This window comes from Entelurus aequoreus, linkage group LG13 (assembly GCF_033978785.1).
Source record: "Entelurus aequoreus isolate RoL-2023_Sb linkage group LG13, RoL_Eaeq_v1.1, whole genome shotgun sequence".
Taxonomy (NCBI): Eukaryota; Metazoa; Chordata; class Actinopteri; order Syngnathiformes; family Syngnathidae; genus Entelurus; species Entelurus aequoreus.
Window position 1 is genome coordinate 9787901 of NC_084743.1, and position 15000 is coordinate 9802900.

The 15000-nt window shown below is 36.0% G+C and overlaps 1 protein-coding gene across 1 annotated transcript in view; it reads right to left on the minus strand.

Moving 5' to 3' along the window:
- LOC133663157 (rho GTPase-activating protein 20-like) overlaps positions 1-15000 on the minus strand; it is a 46506-nt gene that overhangs the window by 31018 nt on the left and 488 nt on the right. Inside the window, exons 1-2 of the mRNA XM_062067419.1 lie at positions 14846-15000; positions 6005-6090 (exon numbers count right to left, since the gene is read on the minus strand). The exon at positions 14846-15000 is cut by the window's right edge and continues 488 nt beyond it. Of these exons, the coding sequence (XP_061923403.1) occupies positions 6005-6090; positions 14846-14938 (179 nt within the window). The 5' untranslated portion in view covers positions 14939-15000. The remainder of the gene's footprint in view (positions 1-6004; positions 6091-14845) is intronic.

A 15000-nucleotide genomic window follows, 5' to 3' on the forward strand; every position in this document is an offset into this window, starting at 1 on the left:
GACAACATAAGACAACACATCGTAACACACCACAACACAACTCAACACAAGTAAAGACAAGACAACACAACTCAACATAACACAACTCAACACAAGACAACAACACAACGTAAAAACACAACACAACTCAACACATCATAACACAACACAACTCAACACAAGACAACACAACACAACGTAACAACACAACACAACTCAACACATCGTAACACAACACAACTCAACACAAGACAACACAACTCAACACAAGACAACACAACTCAACACAAGACAACCCAACACAATGTAACACAAGACAACGTAACACAACACAACACAACACAACTCAACATAAGACAACACAACACAACGTAACACAACACAATGTAACACAACACAACACAAGACAACACAACACAACGTAACAACACAACACAAGACAACACAACACAACTCAACACAAGACAACATAAGACAACACAACACAACTCAACACAAGTAAAGACAAGACAAGACAACACAACTCAACACAACACAACTCAACACAAGACAACACAACACAATGTAACACAACATAACACAACTCAACACAAGACAACACAACACAATGTAACACAACACAACACAAGACAACACAACTGGTTGACTTCCTTGCAAAGACTAGTAAATAATAATGAGGTTGTTGTGTTGTGTTCCAGGGTCCAACAACTACTACTACTACCCCCCCCCCTCATGTCAAATGTAAAAAGTCAGCGTGCCTAACTGGCATGCAAGTGTAAAAAGAAGTGAAGCGCTGTCAAGTGAAACTGCTAGGTAACAAACTAGTAACAAATGATCTCATGTTGGACAAACTTTTATAAGACACTTAAAAGTAAAAATACTTTGATATTTATTATTTTGAAAATCAATACAAAGTGTATTGTAACACTTAGGCTTGTATTATATTATATTGTATTGTATATTATATTATATTGTATTGTATTGTATTGTATTGTATATTATATTATATTATATTGTATTGTATTGTATTGTATTGTATTGTACATTATATTGTATTGTATTGTATTGTATTGTATATTATATTATATTGTATTGTATTGTATTGTATTGTATATTATATTATATTATATTATATTGTATTGTATTGTATTGTATTGTATTGTACATTATATTGTATTGTATTGTATTGTATTGTATATTATATTATATTATATTGTATTGTATTGTATATTATATTATATTATATTATATTGTATTGTATTGTATTGTATATTATATTGTATTGTATTGTATATTATATTATATTATATTATATTATATTATATTATATTATATTATATTGTATTGTATTGTATTGTAAGACTTGGGCTTGCCCTCAAATAGTTACAAGGTTAAAGATCGTGGTCATTAAAGTGTGAAAAAGAGTCCAAGGTTGACATTTCCATCAATCATCTATTTGCTCCCAGCAGACACACGACATTGAAACAACCTTGACAACTAGTTGAATGAAGTCCTGAAGTGGAACAACACAAATACAACGTTGAAACAACATCCTTTTTGACAACGTTTAATCAATGTCGGGTTTTGAAGTTGATTTAACGTTGAATTTTGGTCATTTCCCGACCAACAACGTGGATCCAACGTTAGACATCAACGTTGTCTCAATGTACAAATTCAACCATTTTGCAACGTTGTTTCAACGTCAGTTTTAAAGGACATGTACGTATAATCAACGTTGTTTCAACGTCAGTTTTAAAGGACATGTACGTATAATCAACGTTGTATCAATGTCAGTTTTAAAGGACATGTACGTATAATCAACGTTGTCTCAATGTCAGTTTTAAAGGACATGTACGTATAATCAACGTTGTATCAATGTCAGTTTTAAAGGACATGTACGTATAATCAACGTTGTATCAATGTCAGTTTTAAAGGACATGTACGTATAATCAACGTTGTATCAACGTCAGTTTTAAAGGACATGTACGTATAATCAACGTTGTATCAATGTCAGTTTTAAAGGACATGTACGTATAATCAACGTTGTATCAATGTCAGTTTTAAAGGACATGTACGTACAATCAACGTTGTCTCAATGTCGGGTCGCCATAAACTTTCATCTTTTTGTTTAAGTTGTATACCTTTATTGTGAAAACCATATTCTTTTAATAGGAGAAATATAAAATATGCAATATTTTCCCCAACAAAAATGTTCAAAGTGTAATATTTGATGTGAAGCAAAAATATGGGTGGTGGGGTGGGGGGCATGGTGAGGAGTCGGGGGGGGGGGGGGGGTGAGAGGCATTAGCTTAAAAGCATCTTTGATGTTAGTACAGAACTATCTTGACTCATTCAGTTAAAAAAATGTACTTCAGGGGGGGGGCGTGAAAAAAAGTATTCCTTGGGGGGGCGTGAAAAAAAGTACTCCTTAGGGGGGGTGAGAGGCATTAGCTTAAAAGCATCTTTGATGTTGGTACAGAACTATCTTGACTCATTCAGTTAAAAAAATAAACTTCAGAGGGGGCGTGAAAAAAGAAGGTATTCCTTAAGGGGGCGTGAGAGGCATTAGCTTAAAAGCATCTTTGATGTTGGTACAGAACTATCATGACTCATTGAGTTAAAACAATTTACTTCAGGGGGGGGGCGTGAAAAAAAGTATTCCTTGCGGGGGCGTCAAAAAAAGTATTCCTTAGGGGGCGTGAGAGGCATTAGCTTAATAACATCTTTGATGTTGGTACAGAACTATCTTGACTCATTCAGTTAAAAAAATAAACTTCATGGGGGGCGTGAAAAAAGAAGGTATTCTTTAAGGGGGCGTGAGAGGCATTAGCTTAAAAGCATCTTTGATGTTGTTACAGAACTATCTTGACTCATTCAGTTAAAAAAAATTTACTTCAGGGAGGGGCGTGAAAAAAAGTATTCCTTGGGGGGGCGTGAAAAAAGTATTCCTTAGGGGTGCGTGAGAGGCATTAGCTTAATAACATCTTTGATGTTGGCACAGAACTATCATGACTCATTGAGTTAAAACAATTTACTTCAGGGGGGGGCGTGAAAAAAAGTATTCCTTGGGGGGGCGTGAAAAAAAGTATTCCTTGGGGGGGCGTGAAAAAAAGTATTCCTTAGGGGGCGTGAGAGGCATTAGCTTAATAACATCTTTGATGTTGGTACAGAACTATCTTGACTCATTCAGTTAAAAAAATAAACTTCATGGGGGGCGTGAAAAAAGAAGGTATTCCTTAAGGGGGCGTGAGAGGCATTAGCTTAAAAGCATCTTTGATGTTGTTACAGAACTATCTTGACTCATTCAGTTAAAAAAAAATTACTTCAGGGAGGGGCGTGAAAAAAAGTATTCCTTGGGGGGGCGTGAAAAAAGTATTCCTTAGGGGTGCGTGAGAGGCACTAGCTTAATAACATCTTTGATGTTGGTACAGAACTATCTTGACTCATTCAGTTAAAAAAATAAACTTCAGAGGGGAGGTGAAAAAAAAGAAGGCATTCTTTAGGGGGGGGGTGAGAGGCATTAGCTTAAAAGCATCTTTGATGTTGGTACAGAACTATCATGACTCATTCAGTTAAAAAAATAAACTTCAGGGGTGCGTTTAAAAAAAAAGGTATTCCTTAGGGGGGTTTGAGAAGCATTAGCTTAAAAGCATCTTTGATGTTGGTACAGAACTATCTTGACTCATTCAGTTAAAAAAATAAACTTCAGAGGGGGCGTGAAAAAAAAGAAGGTATTCCTTAGGGGGGAGTGAGAGGCATTAGCTTAAAAGCATCTTTGGTGTTAGTACAGAACTATCATGACTCATTGAGTTAAAACAATTTACTTCAGGGGGGGCGTGAAAAAAAGTATTCCTTGGGGGGGCGTGAAAAAAAGTACTCCTTAGGGGGGCGTGAGAGGCATTAGCTTAAAAGCATCTTTGACGTTGGTACAGAACTATCATGACTCATTCAGTTAAAAAAATAAACTTCAGGGGGGGCGTGAAAAAAAGGTATTCCTTAGGGGGGCGTGAGAGGCATTAGCTTAATAGCATCTTTGATGTTGGTACAGAACTATCTTGACTCATTCAGTTAAAAAAATAGACTTCAGGGGGGGGCGTGAAAAAAAGGTATTCCTTAGGGGGGTGTGAGAGGCATTAGCTTAATAGCATCTTTGATGTTGGTACAGAACTATCATGACTCATTAAGTTAAAAAAATAAACTTCAGGGGTGCGTTTAAAAAAAAAGGTATTCCTTAGGGGGGTGTGAGAGGCATTAGCTTAAAAGCATCTTTGATGTTGGTACATAACTATCATGACTCATTCAGTTAAAAAAATTAACTTCAGAGGGGGCATGAAAAAAAAGAAGGTATTCCTTAGGGGGGCGTGAGAGGCATTAGCTTAAAAGCATCTTTGATGTTGGTACATAACTATCATGACTCATTGAGTTAAAACAATTTACTTCAGGGGAGGGCGTGAAAAAAATTATTCCTTGGGGGGGCGTGAAAAAAAGCATTCCTTAGGGGGGCGTGAGAGGCATTAGCTTAATAACATCTTTGATGTTGGTACAGAACTATCTTGACTCATTCAGTTAAAAAAATAAACTTCATGGGGGGCGTGAAAAAAGAAGGTATTCCTTAAGGGGGCGTGAGAGGCATTAGCTTAAAAGCATCTTTGATGTTGTTACAGAACTATCTTGACTCATTCAGTTAAAAAAATAAACTTCAGGGGGGGCGTGAAAAAAAGGTATTCCTTAGGGGGGCGTGAGAGGCATTAGCTTAAAAGCATCTTTGATGTTGGTACAGAACTATCTTTCAGTTAAAAACATTTACTTCAGGGGGGGCGTGAAAAAAAAAGTATTCCTTAGGGGGGCGTGAGAGGCATTAGCTTAAAAGCATCTTTGATGTTGGTACAGAACTATCATGCCTCATTCAGTTAAAAAAATAAACTTCAGGGGGGGGCGTGAAAAAAAGGTATTCCTTAGGGGTGCGTGAGAGGCATTAGCTTAAAAGCATCTTTGATGTTGGTACAGAACTAACTTGACTCATTCAGTTAAAAAAATAAACTTCAGGGGGGGCGTGAAAAAAAGGTATTCCTTAGGGGGGCGTGAGAGGCATTAGCTTAAAAGCATCTTTGATGTTGGTACAGAACTATCTTGACTCATTCAGTTAAAAAAATAAACTTCAGGGGGGGCGTGAAAAAAAGGTATTCCTTAGGGGGGTGAGAGGCATTAGCTTAAAAGCATCTTTGATGTTGGTACAGAACTATCTTGACTCATTCAGTTAAAAAAATAAACTTCAGGGGGGGCGTGAAAAAAAGGTATTCCTTAGGGGTGCGTGAGAGGCATTAGCTTAAAAGCATCTTTGATGTTGGTACAGAACTATCTTGACTCATTCAGTTAAAAAAATAAACTTCAGGGGGGGCGTGAAAAAAAGGTATTCCTTAGGGGGGCGTGAGAGGCATTAGCTTAAAAGCATCTTTGATGTTGGTACAGAACTATCTTGACTCATTCAGTTAAAAAAATAAACTTCAGGGGGGGCGTGAAAAAAAGGTATTCCTTAGGGGGGTGTGAGAGGCATTAGCTTAAAAGCATCTTTGATGTTGGTACAGAACTATCTTGACTCATTCAGTTAAAAAAATAAACTTCAGGGGGGGCGTGAAAAAAAGGTATTCCTTAGGGGGGCGTGAGAGGCATTAGCTTAAAAGCATCTTTGATGTTGGTACAAAACTATCTTGACTCATTCAGTTAAAAAAATTAACTTCAGGGGGGGCGTGAAAAAAAGGTATTCCTTAGGGGGGTGTGAGAGGCATTAGCTTAAAAGCATCTTTGATGTTGGTACAGAACTATCTTGACTCATTCAGTTAAAAAATAAGACTTCAGGGGGGGCGTGAAAAAAGTATTCTTTGGGGGGGCGTGAGAGGCATTAGCTTAAAAGCATCTTTGATGTTGGTACAGAACTATCTTGACTCATTCAGTTAAAAAAATAGACTTCAGGGGGGGCGTGAAAAAGAAGTAACTCCTAGTGTGAAGTGTGTGATGTAGTATTTACCTGGACGTGCTCCTGGACCTGGTCAGAGCCTTGCTGAGGACCAATGAGGGTGCAGACTGTCTCCTGTGGGCCAGCGTCTTCATCTTCTGCACACATGAGGAGGAGGAGGAGGAGGAGGAGGAGGAGGAGGAGGAGGAGGAGAAGAAGAAGAAGATGGTCACTTCTGCTCCAGCAGGCCTGCAGGAAACATGTGCAGGAAGCAGACTCCATGTGGCACAAACGCACGCACGCACACACACACACACACACACACACACACACACACACACACACACACACACACACACACACACACACACGCACACACACGCACACACGCGCACACACGCACACACACACACACACACACACACACACACACACACACACACACACACACATCAGAGGAGAGGACAGGAAGTGTGGCGGCGGGAAAGAAAACAGAAGTGAAGAAGAGGAACACACGCTAAAGTGCGGGAACTATGTTTGTTCTCTTCTGACTTTGTGTGATATCATGTGCGATACAAGCAGTCCTGCAGCGTGTTTACTTGTGTGTGATATCATGTGCGATACAAGAAGTCTTGAAGTGCGTTTACTTGTGTGTGATATCATGTGCGATACATGCAGTCCTGCAGCGTGTTTACTTGTGTGTGATATCATGTGCGATACAAGCAGTCCAGCAGCGCGTTTACTTGTGTGTGATATCATGTGCGATACATGCAGTCCTGCAGCGTGTTTACTTGTGTGTGATATCATGTGCGATACAAGCAGTCCTGCAGCACGTTTACTTGTGTGTGATACCATGTGCGATACAAGCAGTCTTGCAGCGTGTTTACTTGTGTGTGATATCATGTGCGATACTAGCAGACGTGCAGCGTGTTTACTTGTGTGTGATATGTGCGATACAAGCAGTCTTGCAGCGTGTTTACTTGTGTGTGATATCATGTGCGATACTAGCAGACCTGCAGCGGGTTTACTTGTGTGTGATATCATGTGCGATACAAGCAGTCCTGCAGCGCGTTTACTTGTGTGTGATATCAGGTGAGATACAAGCAGTCTTGCAGCGTGTTTACTTGTGTGTGATACCATGTCCGATACAAGTAGTTCTGCAGCGTGTTTACTTGTGTGTGATATCATGTGCGATACAAGCAGTCCTGCAGCGTGTTTACTTTTATGTGCGATACATGCAGTGCTGCAGCATGTTTACTTGTGTGAGCGTGACGTATAATGCAAAGCACTCTGGGTAACATTCCAGGTGTAATAAAGCGTCATATAAATATAATATAAATATAATATAAATATAATATAAATACAGAGCATTTTCCATTTTAATATTAATCATCATCCTAATATTTTAATAATAATAATAATAATAATAATAATAATACTAGTAGTAGTACTACTACTGGGAGATAAGTTCAAGTAGCAATGATAGTCACACCCACACACACACTAGGTGTGGTGAAATTATTCTCTGCATTTGACCCATCACCCTTGATCACCCCCTGGGAGGTGAGGGGAGCAGTGAGCAGCAGCGGTGGCCACGCCCGGGAATCATTTTTGGTGATTCAACCCCCAATTCCAAGCCTTGATGCTGAGTGCCAAGCAGGGAGGTAATGGCTCCCATTTTTATAGTCTTTGGTATGACTCGGCCGGGGTTTGAACTCACGCCCTCAGGGCGGACACTCTAACCACTAGACCACTGAGCTGTTTGAATACTGCACATAACCACAAACGTGTCCATACCTCTCCAACTGAAGTGTACCTAATGGAGGGTCCCGCCAGTGCAGGTACGCTAGGTATGTGCGTACCTGTACGCTAGGTATGTGCGTACCTGTATGCTAGGTATGTGCATACCTGTATGCTAGGTATGTGCATACCTGTACGCTGGCACGTATAGCGGGCGACCACATCAATCACTGTGACAGCAGCCACTCAACCACATACATGGTGGCATGTGGACCTTCTACATTCATAGCCATGTTTCCTTTGTGTGTGTATATATATATATATATATATATATATATATATATATATATATATATATATATATATATATATATATATATATATATATATATATATATGTATGTGTGTGTGTATGTTCTAGTATTTCTAGCCTTCTTGAGACATGAAGAAGGAAAAGTATCTTCCATACGAGGAGGTGTGAACAAGTGATGACATAAATCAATAACATTGCATCTAATAGACAATGTCTCATTTGCACCCCCGGTGGTCAAAATGAGGGTGGTCCCAAAAAGGAGGGATTTTTCAAATTGACTGGGTGTCGCTTTTAAAAGTGCTCCCCCTCTGGTAAACATATGAAATAACAAGTGTGTGTAAAAATTTGAAGTGCTCCCCCTCTGGCCAACATATATAATAACAAGTGTGTGTAACAAATTGAAATGCGCCCCCTTTGGCCAAAATTAATTTAAAAAATGTATTTTAAAAAATTAATTAAAAAAAACAAAACACATATATATATATATATATATATATATATATATATATATATATATATATATATATATATATATATATATATATATATATATATATATATTTTTTATTTTTTTATTTTTTTTAATTAAAAATTAATTTAAAAAAACAAAACATATATATATATATATATGTTTTGTTTTTTTAAATTAATTTTTAATTAAAAAATAAAATAAAATTAAAAAATATATATATATATATATATATGTATATATAAAATAAAATATATATATATATATATTATTTTATTTTTTTAATTAAAAATTAATTTAAAAAAACAAAACACACATGTGTATATGTATATATATATATATATATATATATATATATATATATATATATATATATATATATATATATATATATATATATATATATATATATATATATATATATATATATATATATATATATATATATATAGCAACATACTGTAAGGCACTTGAAGTAATTAATGAAGATTGAAAACCAATTACCAACATAAAATTCCCAAAAAATGAATGAACTAAAAGCAGTCTTTTTCTCACAATGTGTCGACTTTTTTCTTAAAAAATGGGAACAATTCCCGTCTCTTTTTGTTTCTGTAATATTACAATATTTTCCCGTAAAATTATTACTTTTTAATGCAAAATGGTGACATTTGTCATATAAAATTCTGACTTTTATCACAACATTGCCAATTTTTTTGTTGTTCTTGTTCTTGTCCTCTCCTCTGATGTGTGTGTGTGTGTGTGTGTGTGTGTGTGTGTGTGTGTGTGTGTGTGTGTGTGTGTGTGTGTGTGTGTGTGTGTGTGTGTGTGTGTGTGTGTGTGTGTGTGTGTGTTCTTATATTTCTACCCTTCTTGAGACATGAAGAAGGAAAAGTATCTTCCATATAAGGAGGTGTGAACAAGTGATGACATAAATCATGGTCCCAATAACATTGCATCTAATAGACAATGTCTCATTTGCACCCCCGGTGGTCAAAATGAGGGTGGTCCCAAAAAGGAGGGATTTTTCAAATTGACTGTGTGTCGCTTTTAAAAGTGCTCCCCCTCTGGTCAACATATGAAATAACAAGTGTGTGTAAAAATTTGAAGTGCTCCCCCTTTGGCCAACATATATAATAACAAGTGTGTGTAACAAATTGAAATGCGCCCCCTTTGGCCAAAATTAATTTAAAAAATGTATTTCAAAAAATGTATTAAAAAAACAAAACATATATATATATATATATATATATATATATATATATATATATATATATATATATATATATATATATATATATATATATATATATATATATATATATATATATATATATATATATATATATATATATACACATGTGTGTTTTGTTTTTTTAAATTAATTTTTAATTAAAAAAATAAAATAAAATAAAAAATATATATATATATATATATTTTTTTTAATTTTTTTTTTTTTAATTTTATTTTTTTTAAAATATATATATATATATATATATATATATATATATATATATATATATATATATATATATATATACATATATATATATATATTTATTTTTTTTTTAATTAAAAATTTATTTAAAAAAAAAACATATACATATATATATAATGTTTTGTTTTTTTAAATTAATTTTTCATTTAAAAAAATATATATATATATATATATATATATATATATATATATATATATATATATATATATATATATATATATATATATATATATATATATATATATATATTAAATATATATATATATATATTTTTTTTTTTTTTTAATTAATTTTTAATTTTAAAAAAAATATATATATATATATATATCTTGCCACTGGTGAGGGCGGTCGCATTTCTCTCCGCTCCCTCCTTCCCTCCCTGCTTGCTCTCTTTGTTTTTGTCTTGTTTGAACTATTTTGAAGCCTCTTTTCTTGAGCTGTCCTCAAATCTAAACATCAAAATGAATTTGATCAACTGGACTCTCGACGCAATTGACACAGTCTTTTCGACAAGGAAAAGAGGCTCGGGGGAGCCTGGCTGCCCTGATGGAACCATTGCTGCGGGGTACGTGAGAGATTCCTGGAATACTTGGAGAATCATGTGCCTCTCAGTCCTTTCCATCGAGGACGTGGAAGACATCTACCTATTTGGAGCTGTGATCGCAGGGAATTTGCTGATTGGGCTGGGCATTGCTCTGGTGTATCGTCAAATTCGGAAGACGATGGCAGCCACTCAAGGGGCCAACAGGCTGTTCAACGCAATGGAAGGATTGGGTCGTGCTGTGGGATCACAGACTGGAGCGATTGCTGATTTGAATCGCAAGGTAGATTCCATCTTGATGATGTTACAGAAAGAATAAATTGGAATTGTCAGAGCCAGCATACAGAGCAGGAATGTCATTGTTTTGACTGCTCGAAGAAAAAAACAACATCTTAATCTACGATTTGACTCCCTCGAATGGCCTTGAGGAACAGGCTGTTTGAAAACACTCCCCCGAGGACTCCTCAAAGATGGACGCTTTTGACCTTTCCCTTTTCTTCAAAAGCACCTGGGTCGGACTCTTGAACTCTTGAACTCTTGGGGCCGGCCTCGGCCCATAAAGACAATCCAACATCTCACCCAAGTTAATTGGGCATACATGCACGCACATACCCTTCCCCAATCAACGCCTTCACCACTGCTTTATTCCTCCGGGGTTGTGGGGGCTGAGCAGCGCTTAACAGCAGCTGCTGGCCTCCAAGGTCCTGTTGGATGACTTTGTTGCGAGTTGTTGTGATTACATGTACCATGTTTATGTGTGCCATGCTATGTGAGGTTTTTTTTTCCTCGGACTCAGTCTGGACCATTCCTGAGGGTCCAGCCTCAGACTGATATTTTTTTTACTTCCACCCTCCCCCCAATGTCACCTTTTTCCCACCTTTTTGAGGAGCGCCTAAGTGAGGCTGATCCGTTGGCGGTCCCGTCTTGTCTCCCTGTAACGTATGTCTGCTCTTAGCGGGATTGTGCCGAAAATGTAATTTCAGTTCTTATGTGTCTTGTACATTTAAGAATGGACAATAAAGCTGATTGATTGATTGATTGATATATATATATATATATATATATATATATATATATATATATATATATATATATATATATATATATATATATATATATATATATATATATATATATATATATATATATAAATGACGACTTTTATTATAATACTGCCAAAATTCAAAGTTTTTCCAACTCATTTTTCACAACAAGCTTTTTTATATTTCCATAGTATGTTTATATTATTAATGTAAATACAAATCTTTATATATCTAGAAAGGCTGGTCCTAAAGAGGGAGGCATTTTTCGGAGGTCTCAAGAAGGTAACAAATACAAGAGTGTGTGCGTGTGTGTGTTTGTGTGTGTGTGTGTGTGTGTGTGTGTGTGTGTGTGTGTGTGTGTGCGTGCGTGCGTGCGTGCGTGCGTGCGTGCGTGCGTGCGTGCGTGCGTGCGTGTGTGTGTGTGTGTGTGGCCCAGAGCACATTCCCTCCAAGCAGAGCAAAAACTTCCCAAGTGCAGCTGCTGGGAGGAGAGGAAAAAACAACATCTGTACGTGTTTGACAAGTTACACTCATGGAGCCCAGTGTTGCAAAACATGCTGATTCAGCATTAATGTCTCACCATCACCCCGCCTTCATACTCTTCTTCTTATTCTTCTTCTTGTTGTTTTTGCAGGCCCACATTCACACTTTCAAACTAGCTTCTATTCAGGCACGTGAGACGTAAGCAGAGAGGCGAGGTCACCGGGTCTTCCACCGAGAGGCACAAAGTGACAAATCAAAGTTGGTAGTTGTCGCCTTCAAAAGCAGGACAACACAACCCCAACTGACATGCTAACAGTTAGCAGGCTGGCCACATAGTAACACAAATATGAGCCAAATGAGCTAAAAAAAATATTAAAAAAATAAATAAAAAATAGCATGCTAACAGTACTATGTTAACATGCTAAACAAATAGCATGCTTACAGTTAGCATTAGTGGTATACCATAACATATGACATTGTGCTAAATGCTAGAAATGCTAACTGTAACATGCGTCAAGCATCATAATATATTACTCTCAGGTTTGTACCTGAAAAATTAGTTTCAAATGCTATTGCTAGCGTTTTAACATTAGCATCCATCAAGTACCAAAATATGACTGAGGTGTATACTCACAAAATAAGCTAAGAAAAACAAAAACACTAGCTTGCTAACTTTATATATTTGTATAACTGCAACATTTGCACACAAAAAAATAGCACGCTAACAGTATTGTGTTAACATGCTATAAACAGCATGCTTACAGTTAGCATTAGTGAAATACCACAACATATGACATTGTGCTAAATGCTAGAAATGCTAACTGTAACATGCGTCAAGCATCATAATATATTACTCTCAGGTTTGTACCTGAAAAATTAGTTTCAAATGCTATTGCTAGCGTTTTAACATTAGCATCCATCAAGTACCAAAATATGACTGAGGTGTATACCCACAAAATAAGCTAAGAAAAACAAAAAAGCTAGCTTGCTAACTTTATATATTTGTATAACTGCAACATTTGCAAAAAAAAAAATTAGCATGCTAACAGTTATGTGTTAACATGCTATAAACAGCATGCTTACAGTTAGCATTAGTGAAATACCACAACATATGACATTGTGCTAAATGCTAGAAATGCTAACTGTAACATGCATCAAGCATCATAATATATTACTCTCAGGTTTGTACCTGAAAAATGAGTTTCAAATGCTAGCGTTTTAACGTTAGCATCCATCAAGTACCAAAATAGGACTGAGGTGTATACCTACAAAATAAGCCAAAAAAAATTTAAAAAAAAAAAAAAGATAGCATCCTAACTTTAAATATTTGATGCTGAGGTGTATACCAACAAAAAAAGCTAGCATGCTAACAGGTATCATCCATCAAGTAACAAAATATTTGATGCTGAGGTGTCTACCTGCAAAATTTGCAAAAAACTAGCATGCCAACAGTACTATGCTAACATGCTAGAAATAGCATGCTTACAATTAGCATTAGTGAAATACCAAACTATATGACATTGAGCTAAATGCTAAAATGCTAACTGTAACATGCGTCAAGAGCCAAAATATATTAATCTGAGGTTTGTACTTAAAAAAAAAAAAGTTTAATCTGCTTTAACGTTAGCATTCACCAAGTACCAAAATATGACTGAGGTGTATACCTACAAAATAAGCTAAAATTTAAAAAAAAAAGCTAGCATGCTAACAGGTATCATCCATCAAGTAACAAAATATTTAATACTGAGAGGTATACAGGCAAAATTTGCAAAAGAACAGTAGCATGCTTACAGTTATCATTAATGAAATACCAAAATATATGACATTGAGGCGTGTATACCTGCTAAATTAGCTAAAAAAAAGCTAGCATGCTAAAATGCTAACTGTAACATGCGTTGAGTACCAAAATATACTACTCTTGAGGTAAAAACTGTTTCAAATGCTAGTATGCTAACGTTCATGTGCATCAAGTATCAAAATATGGCTAAGGTTTAAAACAAACAAAAACTAGCATGCTAACAGGTAGCACGAAAAAGCTAGCATACGGACATCAGAAAGCTAACGATAGTGTTGTGTTAAAAAACAACAACGGTGAGCGTTTCCTGTTTTTGCCACATTTTCTACTCGATACATTATATTTATGTACATTATATTTATTTCCACCGTTGTGCAGTACCAGTATGAACCACAGGGGGTGCTGTTCACTATGAGTCTCTATCAACAAGACGCACAAAAGTCACCAATCAATCAATAATAATAATAATAATAATATATTTTATTTACTTTACATTGAGTAAACAAGTGCTAGTGTATTAAAAAAAATAATAATAATAATAATAATAAATAAATAAATAAAATGAAAAGATAATAAAAAATAAATAAAAATAAAAACTAGAACAGCGAAATAGCTAAAACTAGAATGCATACATCTAAAAAAAAAAAGGCTTTTTTAAAAAGAAGGGTTTTTAAGCCTTTTTTAAAAGCATCCACAGTCTGTGGTGCCCTCAGGTGGTCAGGGAGAGCGTTCCACAGACTGGGAGCAACCATCGAGACAATTAATCAATAACTCTCTAACACGTTAACCACTGAAACATTCAACTATGCATATTTCTTGTCCTAAAACAGACAAAATGAGACATTAAAACTAATCACTGACACCAATTTAAAAAAAACAAACCACCAGCATTTAATCTAGATTAAAAAAAAACTACACAACAATCATATTAAAGTACGACAAAGTGTCTTGAATTGTGTCAAATGAGTTGTCAAAGAGCCGAAAAAAAGAGTATTAGAGTCGTAGCGGGAGGGGAGAGGAGGGTCCTTCCTACCTTTTTACTGTCCGGGGTGGTCTTGCTGCTCCCGGCCACAGACTCGCAGCCCTCCCGGAACATGACGCCCTGCTGCGGGGACATGCTTTCCATCAAGCCCGCACGGAACCACCGGGCCGAGCGCACCGGACCAACGGGAGTCCCATGATGACACA